Raw genomic sequence first — 13,025 nt, forward strand, 5'->3', positions numbered from 1 at the left:
GACTTATTAAAACTGCCAGATCTGCTTTGCTGCGCTGTCTAAAATCTGTAAGTGGCGGTCGATAGGTCACATATTAAGGAGGGGCGACAATTGCAGGAGTGGTTGACGTGCTGTACCCCAACAAGATTTGAAGGGTAACCAAATACAAAAGGACTGCCTAAAGATGTACAAGTCTGTCTTTATGGCAGTCTTGATGGCTGAAGCGGTCCTGGTTAGACCATTGTCAGAACATTGGAAGCACCAGCAAGTCTTCAAAGCTCAATAATATTCTAGCTAGAAAGATAGGTGCCCATCCATTCTTAAAAAGTCGGAAGGCTCCTGGACTGAATCTTCTGGCGAGACTCTGGAGCTGCTAGTCAATAGCACCTTCCTACCAGCAAGGGGGACTGTGAGTCAGAATCTTCCTAGAAGGGTATGCAGCCCTACTCGGTTGAGATGATAAAAGCGGTGCTTACCGAGGATAAAATCCGTGGACCTATAAAGAGGTTTTCCGGATATAAATCTCCGGGCTCTGTGGCTTGTAGAGATTTACAGGAGTTTTTTTCGTTCAAATAAGTGCATTCCTGCAGACCCGCGCAGCGATGAGTCCGGGAAAGACTCTCGACTAATCAGCCTCACCTCTTTGGTTTCGGAGACTATAAATCGCGTTCTGGACATCTACTTAAAGGTGATCTTCGAGAGGAGGTCCTTTTCCAAATCTCAGTATGCCACGGAAAATTTACAGAAACCGATCTTCACGAGGTAATTAGCACAGTTGAGCGGTCTCTGCACTGTAAGCGGTATACCTTAGGGACCTTTTTGGACATAGAGGAGGATTCAACAACACAAAAACTATCAAGGAGGTTCCAACCAAACAGCACTGGAGGGGTATCTTACGTAGTGCTAGGAATCAGAGCTATGGACAATAGCGTTTTAAAGGTGGTAGTGTACGCCGCCGACTTGGTGATATTGGTTGCTTTGATGATGTTTTCCTCCGTTATTACTGAAACCATGTAGAACGCGTTGGGAAAAGTTTGTGAAGATAGAACTGAGGGTTACGTAGCTTCATACGCCTGCAGGAGGACTTTTGTTAGGAAATGGACTGACGTGAGCCGAGGATGGTTTCCTGTATGTATACAGCCGTCGTTCATTCTATTAGAACGTATGGTTCTATTTTCTGGTGGTAGACGCAGAGGAATGTACTTGTTGCTTACTATCGACCGAGTTTAATAGGTGTTCAGGTTGTACTGGGTCTCTGCAGTCCTGTGCTGACTCCAGCATCTCCCCTCCCCGCTAGGCTCGGCTTCCATTACAACTCGACTTGGCAAAGTTGCGGGGAGGAGGGAGAAACCCTTAGGTACTCCCTTTCCTGGCTCTAGCTAGAGCTAGGTTGCGGACACTAGGTAGATATAATATTCTTTGGGGACTCCAAATTTCGGGATTGCGGATACTATTTATAGGGTTGGAGCCTACAATTCGAGTTGGCGTAGCTGTAGATGTGAGAACTCTGTATATGCGACTGGGGGCTTGACCAACTGGCTCGTGGAAGAGGGACATCGGTAAAGTATTGCAGATTAATTTTAAAGGAATGGAAGCCCAACTTGTAGACACTGCAATTAAGAGGACGTGAAAGCTGTTGGGATAGAAGATGATTGAGAATAGGATTAGCTGCACCTGGGGGATTATCTCCTCAGGCTAGCGAATAGGAAGGAGCGATTCCTGTGAATATTACTGGAAGGTATTGTCAAAAATTATCGTCCTGTTTTCGTAATTGGAGGACGTGGTCGTTTGACGCAGAAGAGTGGAAGCGGAGACTTTGGGAGGGTAGGAACTCCTTAATAAAATATAAAAAAAACTCAGATTGGAATTAAGACTTACCTGGATTGCAAGTGGATCACTATCATTTGCACATTCTAAGCTGTGAACTTCAAATGCTGTATATTTAGCCTAAAAAGGATACATCACATTTGAAAGTGAATGAAGTAACTTAAAAGAAAGAAGAAAGACAGGGACTTGCCTCGTTGGTACAATCCTGTGATTGTCCCAATGTATACCAAAGAATCCAGAGGGCTGGTATTAAAATCAATACTCCTTCTGAGGGTGGACAAATGAAAAGACAATGGATCACATGGTTATGTTCAAGGAATAAAGTTGGGAACTGAATTTTCTGGTCCCGATTTTTTTCTTATGCTTCGTCAATTTTAATACACTACCTAAAGGACTGAAGGGCTTCGACTTGTATAACTGAAAGTATGTCCAATATACAACATATTGGCACATTATTAGAGTACATAAAGCATCTATTGCCCAGAAAAGCCCCAAGACTTCATTTAAATCCTGCACCAATCCGAATATCAGTTGATGCCTTTTCTGGGCTTTTCTGATCCTCGCCCGGATAACGTCATCAAACTTCCGCGAGCATTTATATGGGCTTATTTCCGTTACGAACTTCACTAAACTTTTCAATTCTGTGTTTAGTCTGCTCTGCTCCAAATGAACTATGTCTAGGAGGAAGATGTTGTAAAGGTTGAACATGAACACCGGGAAATAGCCCAAGTTAGTTAGTAGCCAAAAATACACGAATTGAGGGATGTGCCAGAGTGAAAGTATTATTTTGATCTCCGCAAATATTGTATAGAGAACAAATGCGGAAAATTTCAGGGAATAATTCCAACTTCTTCGCTTATTCTCTTCCCGATGTTCCTTGGTGCGGGACTGGTAGATCTGCTGCAAGCGTAATAGCTTGGTAAAGAAATCCCGAAATTTCTGTCTCTTGAGAATGGAGTCGACTAGCAAAGTTTGATGCGTCAAGTTTAGAACTATTAATTTTGAAATATCATGGATTTTTCCTAGTTCATCAGAAGTGTAAACGACTTCTTCGAGGTACACGAATGCGACGTATAATTTCATCAAATTAACAATGATCTGAAGGAGGGACCAGATCAAAAGAGGATAATGGGCAATGTTGGCTTGGGGGTTGAAAGGTTGCGGAATAAAACCAAATACTCGGAACAATTTCAAGTAGAACATTTTCATTTTTCCGATATTATTAAAATAGGACATTTTGGACACGGAACCAAGTGTTAACTAACCGCACTAGTATTGTAGTACGCAATGTGTAAATGCAATCATAATGATAACTCATTTTTAATTACCAGAGCTCGGAGGAAGGAGTAATTACTCATACGGGTGCAAGAAGTATTATCCTTTATCAAATCTATTCAATTCTACATTTGCGAATAACAAGTTTTTCCGACCCCACTCATCCCACTGAATTTTTATCCGTAGAAACCTTTTTTTTCAACCCCGTGTATCCCATACGTCATTGAATTTTACATTCACAAATAACATTAACTTTAGCCTTCCCCGTCCCATCCTTATCGACCGCTATGGATGGAAAGCGGCTTCTTCAATGTGTAACATAGCCATCCGCACAATTTAATTGACGCGCTATACTCCACCCCTTGGTGGGGTATCGTGCGTTAACCACACCTACGCGTCATCGTCCTCGGTTAGCTCAAACGCCTTTCACCTCCCCCTACAATTTCAGAAGCGTTCACACTCCTCCTCTACTGTTCTGGGCCAAGTGCTCTTGGGGCGACCCACTCATCGGCCACCTTAGGAGAGTGAATTCCACTGCATGGCGTAGCCAGCAATGCAATTGTCGCCCCTATCCACTTGACCTATCCACTGCCACTTCTGCCTTAGAATCACATCGTGTATGGTTGACAGCTTTGTGGACCGGCCAAGTTCTCCGTTTGTAATAGTATCGCGCCAGTGTACTCCGATGATATGACGCCGACAGGTATTGACGAAAGCTTTCAATATTTTAGATAGGGCAACGAAATCGGATCTAGCGCTGTTAATGTGTCAGGTAGGCATCCAGGCATCCAGTTCGGTGTCATCGTAGCCAGAAACCACGCTTTCTAGATATACAAATTGATCGGTACCGTCAATGGTCCATCAATCTAGGCAGGAAGTTTGCGATGACTGGTCAAACTGAAAATCTTGATTTTTTTCCTTTCATATCCAAAGCCATTTAGCCAAGGTGCGGGTCAGTTGAAACGAAGATCTAAACTCCACGCACTGTTCCAAAATGATCCGTAGGGTATTGATATCGATACAGAAGGATCCGGAGCGGGAACCAGCCTGCTCTCTGTCGATGAAGCTTTCGAGATTTTTTTTTGATTGGTTCCAGGACTTCACGGATCCACGATCTTCACGATTCGAGAGAGCAGGCAGATACGCCTCCAATTGTCACACTCAAAACGGGCGGCCTTTTTGGAATCTTAACGATCATCCCCTTCCTCCATTCCCTGGGAAGGATTTTCGTTTGAGTGGAGGTTACAGATTGGAATTAACTGCAGGTGCAGGGAGACCGTCAAACCCGGCAGCTTTACTTCGTTTTAGTGTATTGACCTCAGTGGTCATCAATGATCCTTAACGAGTCGCTTACGATATGGGGAGTGGTGTCCTCGAGGTGCCCGTGCAAGTAGTTCTGACCTCCTAGTTGGCATAATACCTACGTCTTAGGTAGTAGCCTCGAGAGAGTTTCTTGATGAAGAGCGAACTGCTAATGACCGATATACGTTGGGACACATTGAGAGTCCCCGGAGCCGCCGACAACTTTTTGTTGTCGTCGATGTAGTGATATGAGCCTTGCTTTGCTAAGGTAGTAGTTGTGGCGTGTATCAGGAGTCAGCCCTTTCGGGACCCTGGCCGGGTAGTGTGCATTGAATCGGTATTAATAGACCGTTTTGCCCCGAACGAGCGCTGATCCGTGAGTTCCGGGATCAGCTAATCGTAGGTCAGGTCTCACGGAACTAGGGTAGGGGGTTTGTGCTCGAGGGTATACCCGTTCCTGATTATTGCGGCCACTTCCTTGCACACGAAGCGGTGGTAAAAACTTAAAAGGCGAACACAAATAATAGGAATGAGGCGATAGTGGGAATGGAGAGTGAGTTGGCTACATTTATACGTAGCACGAAAATGCGTCGCTCACCCAAACGACCAGTGAAGGAAGCAGCAAGGACTGAAATACCCGCCGAGCCATCGCGATGCGCAAAAAGAGAAGAAAACTCGCAAAGTGTTGCGGCACCTGCAACCCAAATAGCACCACGCAGTGCTATAGTTGCAGAAAGAGGGGCAGTGAATATAAGCCAAGTGGAAGCGCTGTTGACTACTCTAGCGCAAACTTCCACTTATTAGGAAATGCGCGGCGTATGCGATCTGCGACATTCTCCCAGAAAAACGTCAGCAAAGGGGTGAAAAACGGGCTGATGAAGGACCTCCTGGATAAAATTTCGTAGTATAGACGGACATGGAGAGTAATTGAAAATTAGCGGGAAGTAGAAACAACCGCGCCTCCCGATGAGAACACTGCGAACGCCAAATGGATTGCAGACAGACTGTTACAGAGTAAATTGGGGAAAAACGAAAGCAGGAAGGGGCATCTGAAGGAGACTTCACTCAGGTACTCTCCAGGGCTTAAAAAAAGAAGGCGAAGCGGGATAAGAGACAACAACACGCCTCGTCATCAGAAAAACCTCTGTTTAAAATTAAGGCGGACGCGAAGGATGGAGCACCAAAACAAAAGGGTGGGGAGACAAAGGAGGATTAGACCGCCAGCTCTGCTTATGAAGCCGACGGAAGGCAAGACTTTTGCGGAAGTTCTCAGTGAAATCCGTTACAAGATCAAGCCTGAAGATAGCGGAGCAAAAGTGTTTTCCATTCGGAAAAACGAGGGGTGGTGGAGTCCTAGTCGAATTAGGCCTGAGGACAACAAATAGAGTTACGTTCTGTGAAGCAGTCAAGGGGGATTTTGGGAGAGAAAGCCTTGGTTTCCAGCCTGGAACCCACGTGATCTTTGGAAATCCGAAACCTTGGCTGCCTCACAGAAAAGAACGAAGTAGAAGAGTCCATCAAACGCGAATGTCCGGAGGTAACCAATGTCCGGATTGGTATCACTTCTGCGAACTCCCGAGTCTAAAAACTCGCTGTGGTGAAAGTTGCAGAGCAATTCGCGAGAAAGTTTCTAAACAGCGGGAAAATTATAATTGGTTGGGTAGTGTGTAGGTTACAAATCCGGGCCGCACCAGCCAAATGTTAAAGATGTCTGGATTATGGGCGCACATGTCGCAAATGCGGCCACGCAGGCCGTAAGACGAGCACCTGCAATGCAAAGGAAAGCTGCGTTCTATGTAATGACTGTGGCGCGTCTGATGAGAAAGTTTCGCACACTGCGGGCTCGGAGCGGTGTTCAGAGCTAGGATGCGGTCAACTTGATTCGCATCCTACATGGCACCCTGACATATCAAGTACCGCTGCCATTTGGTTTCGGGACAGCACCCTCCTTAGGGTTTTCGCCCAAGGCCGAAGGGACGGCTTTGTCTGAATCTAGTTTTAGGGATAACTTTTTTCAGTGTCTATTTTATACCGGATAAGACGATGCAGACTTTCGACACAGGCTTAATGTTCTGGAAGACGCTATCTTTGGCAGAGAGAGGTCTGGTCGGGGGTGACTTCAATGCCAGGGCACTTGAAGTGGACATGCCTCACCCAGACTCCAGAGAGCAACGAATTCTGGAAATGGCGGCGAGAACAGGCCTGGTAGTTTCAAACACCAGATTCATCCCAACGTTCCGAGGCCCAGGCTGCAAGGGAAGCATTCCAGACGTAACCTTCACGTCGGAGTCACGGGTGTCGCTGGTAGACGTTTGGCGCGTTCTGGAAGACTTTTCGGCAAGCGACAACCAATACATTGCTTTCGAAGTGGTGGACACCAAACTCTCGGTCTGCGCCATCCTGGCGCTCTTTTTGTGCATAGAAAGTTATGAAGGTGAACTCCGGGGGTTTGTGGAAATTCTTGGGGCAGGTGGGGCCGCGCTGGAGGGTATTCCTGGGGGTAATGATACTGCAGTTGCTGTAAATTCAGTTATGAACTTGATAACGATGGCCTGGGGAGTTTCTATATCCAGGATAGCATCGAAAGGTATTGGTGGACGGTGGAAACTGCAGAGCTCCGGAAGGAGTGTCACAGACTCCGCCGCCGCCGCTGAACACAACGTCTCAGCGACTGGAAGGAGGCATGTACCATAATGACAGAGTACAGATCAGCCAAAAGGAAACCTGCAGATGGGTGACTGCTCATGGTTTCAACATTGCACTGGAAAAAACCGAAGTAGTCATCATGACTCCGACCCTGCGAACTATAGCGTTCGGCGAGTCGATAAACGAGTCAAAACCAAAGGTTACCGGACTGACTATTGACTCAAAGATGAGCTTCTTTGAGCAAATCAAAACAGCAGCGAACAAGGCTGTAGCTGGAGTTTCGGCGTTGCAAGATCTCGGTGGTATTGTTTCCAAGCGAGCAGGGTTTGCTAAAGAACAAGGGGGAGTAGCTAGGGTGTTATTCTCTCACCAAATACAACCAAGCTGACTAAAGGAATTTCAAGGTACCTATTTGGATTTAGCATATACTTTCAATAAAAACAAATGTGCTCACCTGGACAGTAAGCAGGTCATTGTCATTTGAACATTTTATTCTATGGAGCTGAAAAGATATATTGTTGGCCTGAAAGTAAAATGTTTATTATTGTTTAAGATGATAAGTTCCTTTGATGACTTATTTTTATTTCAAAGAATTTTTTGAAGAATGAAGCTACTTACTTCGTCCATACAATCTTGAGAGCTTTTCAAGGTTATCCATAGGGTCCACACGCGGGGTAGTGCAACTAAAATCGCTTCTGTTGATGTTTGAATAATGGAAAATGATAAATAACATAAGTAAGGGTACAGGAGTGTATCTAAGTACTTGTACTGATATCAATTCAAATGATCAAATAATGCATTTGAGATATGAATTTTCGTCAACGTGAATTACATCGAAGAGGCCTTTCTTGGAATTTTCTCACGATCGGCGCAACCCCATTTCGATCACGAACATCTTCAGATATCCTTCTCATGTGATCATAATGTGGTACTGCACTAGCTCAATGCAACATCTTCGTCTTCATTACTGTTAGACACCGTTCATTGTCTTTTATAGTCAGACAATACTCAGAACCAGAGAGGAGCGGGAACAAAAATGGGCATTCCCATTTCCCAAGTCCCAAGTCTATGGTTAAGTTATTTGTCTCGCAATAACATTATTGGGACCGATGCCCAAAAACTAAACCTTATTTTGGCAATATTAGAATCTTGTTGGCAAACGCAACAGCATGCATTTGTCCATCTGGACTTTACATATAATCCCATGAGATCAACTTCACACAACCCGGGCCACAAGGAATCTTGCCTAAATTGTTAAGTGCATCTTTAACGTATAAACGGATAGTTCGCAATACGGTGAGTAACGTCCCCGAGATACCCGAGTAAGTAGTTCGGATCTCATAGTTGGCAGTATACCTGCATCCTAGTTAGGATCCTCGAGAAAGCCTCTCAGCGAACAGCGAATGACCGCTACACGTCGAGACGCACTGGTTTTCGGAGCCGTTGACAGCTCTCTGTTGACGTTGATGGGGAGATGTGAGCTTAGCTCTGTCAAGAGAGTAGTTTTAATCGGTACCAGGAGCCAGTTCCTTCCGGGACCTTGATCCGGTAATGTGCACTGAGCCGATATTAGTTGACCAAAGACAGTGAAACAGAAGGGTCTTCCACAGGTAAAAACGAAGGCTGGGATACCTTCATTGGATTAAGCAGACAATTAGTCAACGGGGGGAGAAAGTTCTTGTTCCTAGTCTAGAGTCTAAGTGCTCTCTAGAAATCCTAGACCTTAACTCACAGAAAAGGTCGATGCGGAAGAGGTCATCAAGCGTGATTGTCCAGAGGTAACCTAAATGAGTAGGCATGACAGCTGGAAACTCTAAATTTGAATTGGAATACGAATGCAAATAACCCCCACCGATTGTTACATGCGCCTGGACTATGGATAAACCTCTACAATTTGGGACCCGACAGGAGGCCAGCAGGATGCCGTGGATGCAGGCAGGTAGGTTACCAAGCGACTTGTAATGAAAAACCGAATTTCGTTCTCTGCATCTTTTGATAGCGTTGCATATTCTGCGGGTTCAAGGCGGTATTTACTCTTCAGAGTGGAACTGGAAAGGACTAAGATGCGGCTAGCATTATCTGCATCCTATTATTTAACATTGATGGAGTGCAGCCACTCGCGCGTTGATAGCGCAATTGGCTGCGGAGGTAAAAGCTGATCTAGTGTTAATTAGCGAGCAATACATACACCTGGCTGCATGGCATCTAAACTTATCGGGTAAGGCTACAATCTGGGTTTGGGACGACATTCGACTTTGGATTCGTGCCCAAGGCTTTGTCTGAATTTGGTATTCAGGGATAATTTTTTTTTGGAGTTTACCTAACACTGAATGAGAGGATAGTGGCCTTTCAACACACGCTCGATTCCCAGGACGATGACGGGCGAGGAGGGGCGAATCCTTGTAAGGGGTGACTTTAATGCTAGGGTCATTGAATGGGGCATATTTCAATCAGACTGCAGAGTAAAACGGATGCTGAAAATGCCGGTGAGATCCGGGCTGCTAGGTTTAAAAACCCGGATCCTCGTCAACATTCCGACGCCCAGACTGCGAAGGAAGCATCTCTGACGTAACTTTTGCGTCGAGGCACTGGCACCGTTGATGGACGGGTGGCGAGTTCTAAAAGACTGCTCTGCAAGTGATCATCAGTATATCGCGTTCGGATTGGTTGACACGTGCAACATTGCATCCTCTGCACGTGGAACGCTGCAAGGGTGAATATCGTGAGATTCGTTATAGCTCTTGGAAGAGTCGCGCTAGAGGGCGGTTTGGGGGATAGTGGTATTGCAGCTGACCCTCTCGTAAATTCAGTGTTGAATCTGATAATGACGGGTAACGAAGCTTCTATCCATGGAAGGATCCCTGCGTGAAACGACTTCTATTTACTGGTGGACAGCGGAAATTGTCGACCTATGGAAGGAGTGTCATAAGCTCAATCGTTCGACACAACGTTTGTACGCCCGTGAGGTGACACGCGCTATGAAGGTAGAATATAGGTCAGCAAGAAGGAGACTCCGCAATGAGATAAACAAAAAAGAAGCTTGCGGCTGGGAGAACCTAGTCAACGAGGTAAATAGGGATGCGGAAGCCCTGCATACTCAATACCAGATGAACCGCATTGCATGGTCCCCAGACATCTCGAAGAAGTTGATGGAAACAGCGAAAAAAATAGATGCTCGCTTTCCACCACGGAAGAGCTCGAAGTGGCAGTTCTCACTATGAAAAATAAGAAGACACCAGGTCCTCAGGACATTCCTGCGAAAATATATAAACTGCCTTAAACACTTGCCTGAAGCAGGTCATTGTTCATTCTTGGAAGGTAGCCAGGCGCGCGTTGAACGGCAAAGGGAAAGGAAACCCTGAGCTGCCGTCTGGATACCGACTACTGTATATGCTTAACCCGGCCGGGAAAGTGTTCGAAAAGCTCATCTGGAGTAGTCGACAGTTCGGGTTCAGAGTAACGCGATCCGCAGTAGATGCTGTTATGGAGGTCGTGGATGCCATTCAACGAGCTGAAGCCCGGCTGATTTCAACGGATAGTGCAACGGAGAATGGAGATCACGTCAGAGGAAACACTGGGGATAATCCAAGGGCCGGACCTCTGGAACGCTTTCTACGATAGTCAGCTAACACTCGACATGCAAGAAGAGTTGTGCTTGATCGCTAATGGAGACGACGTTGCGACCTGTTGTCGAACGGACTATTAAACGTGGAGGCTGTTCACGATTTCGGGTTTGGTTTGAAAAAAAGTTGAAGTAGTCATCTTGACCAAAAAGAAAATCTAGACTCTGTGTTCTATGTCGATCCTTGGTTCCTTTTGGTTTAACGCTTGACTTGAAACTGAGCTTCTTCGAGTAAATCAAAACAGCAGCGGACAAGCCTGTTGCTAGAGTCTCGGTTTTTAGTCGGCTAATGGCGAATGTTAGGGGCCCTCTAACCACCAGGAAATCTTATCTGCTCTGCTGTGTGGAGGTATGGACTAATGTCCTTAGCAAGAAAGTGTAGGGTAAGCATCTTGTGGCCAAGTGCAGAGATGACGAGCTTTGCGGCTGGTGTTTGCCTATCGCACTGTCGCTGAAACAGCCGTGATGGTAAACGCTGTAATCCTTGCCAAGGAATGAAAAGCCAACTACTGCAGGAAGAGTCGAAGTTGCCCGAAAAGCACACACTAACCAAGCGGCCACGCTCTTCGCATCTCCCTCTGTTTCGAGCTAGATCAACTGTGCGGCTCGTTGTCAATTTAGTCTAGTAAAAAAGGAAACCTCCGTAGTCTTGCACGCTTAATCTTTGTTGAAGCTAAAAGTAAGATTGCCCGTCTGACTGCTGAGTTAAAGGGTATTGCTTTGGTGGAGAAACAACTAGCCCACAACCGACTGATTTTAGATCCGTCTCAATGTAGGGTGGTACTTTAGATTAACCCAACATCGCAAAGGTATCATCTCAGATCATTAACCTAAGTTTCTTACAAGCTCGACCCGCGGCGTTGTATATCTTATCTCCAGGACACTATATTTTCGTGACTGAATTCTGAAAACGAGTCCACGTTTGTCAGCTTGTCGTTTGCACGAAACTTACAGCTGCTGCTAAGAACCCCCTCAGTACCGGCTAGACAATTGCAAGGCTTGTGCTGCTGAGCAAAGGCGGAGTTTTCTCAGTACCGTACCGTTTTCTCAGTATCTTGCTCACAGAAGGGAAGCTGCTCGAGAAGCTCTTTTAACAAAGATTGGTTGAGGCAGTTTGTGCTGCGGGAAATCTTCCATCAAATCAGGATGGTCTAGATTGGGGCCATTCACAATTGAGGAAGTAGGCCAAGTGACGAGCTGAAGAACATAGCGGTCACTGTTGTCGAGTTGTACTCCCCGTAATGCTGAATGTAAGGAACGACTGTAATTTCGCCATGAAGGCTGACATTCTGGGCTACCTCTGGAGGATACTGTTGGGAACAACCTATTCAAGGAGACTGAAAAAATAACTGAGAATTAGGGTTACATCGGGTCGCAACTCAGGGATTTATCATTGGCTTGAATTTCTAGATGGTGGGCCACTGCCACTTGAGGTTTTGGACGAACACTAGTTACCGTGTGTTGTCTTGAACATGCCCAGAGTACATTAAGCATGCAGCAAGGTGACTGAGCACCGATTCACCCTAGTTCTGGAGGAAACTGAAGTCTCTTCTACAATAGCTACCGAGATTATGGTCCAGACTAAGACGGTGGCGAAATAGCTTGGCCTAATGATAAAGTCAAACATAAGCTTCTTCATACAGGCTTTGAGCTCTGTGGGCAAGCAAGACCGAAGGTAGGCGAAATGTTTGTGATTTGCGGAGCACTCTGTGCTTCTCAAGGGTTCTGAAATGTCTGTTGCGCTGCAAGTCCCCTAGTGCCAGGAGCGTAGATTCAATGGTGAAAAGCTTTATGAGTAGCGTCTGTCTATTCCACTATATTGGAACCAGTGGGAGGGGAGGTCACTGGCGAAGAAGGGACTAAGTGAGAGGAGCTACTCAGCGGGTGGTCGATCGGTCGTCCGACGCTTTTCTTCTCTCCTTGTACTACAGCGCGATGGAGGAAAGGAAGGAGGTTCAGTAGAGGTCATAGGAGAAGACATTTAGTTCCAGAAATTACCTATAATGCTATTGGCTATTTCTCGGTATATTTGCCAGTTCAACCAATATAGATGGCACTGATATACCACCAAATCGCACAGGATCAGCATAGTCCAAGACAAGCCAAAGATATGGTTCAAATCTTCAGCCATTTCGAATAGTAGGTGATATCCTTTCTGAGCATTTCTTATCCTTACGTGAATATAGTCCGTAAATTTACCAGAGCAATTGTACTCTTTTATGTCATTTGTGAATTTCAGCAAACTTTTCAACTCCGTATTCAAATTTATCAATTCCAAGTGAACAATATCTAAAAGAAGGATACAATAAAAATGGAACGTACACACGACAAAGTAGTTTGAATTTTCAAAACTCCAGATTAGAAAAAATCTAGT

The 13,025-nt window shown here is 45.6% G+C and overlaps 1 protein-coding gene across 1 annotated transcript in view; it reads right to left on the bottom strand.

Annotated features, from left to right (window-relative positions):
- The window catches only part of LOC119651758 (gustatory receptor 8a-like), a 28,435-nt gene extending 15,657 nt beyond the window's left edge, over positions 1 to 12,778 (bottom strand). The window contains exons 1-3 of the mRNA XM_038055496.1: positions 12,650 to 12,778; positions 7,648 to 7,724; positions 7,484 to 7,552 (exon numbers count right to left, since the gene is read on the bottom strand). Of these exons, the coding sequence (XP_037911424.1) occupies positions 7,484 to 7,552; positions 7,648 to 7,724; positions 12,650 to 12,740 (237 nt within the window). The 5' untranslated portion in view covers positions 12,741 to 12,778. The remainder of the gene's footprint in view (positions 1 to 7,483; positions 7,553 to 7,647; positions 7,725 to 12,649) is intronic.
- Between the last annotated feature and the right edge of the window lie 247 nt (positions 12,779 to 13,025).

Source organism: Hermetia illucens, chromosome 3 (genome assembly GCF_905115235.1).
Source record: "Hermetia illucens chromosome 3, iHerIll2.2.curated.20191125, whole genome shotgun sequence".
NCBI lineage: Eukaryota > Metazoa > Arthropoda > Insecta > Diptera > Stratiomyidae > Hermetia > Hermetia illucens.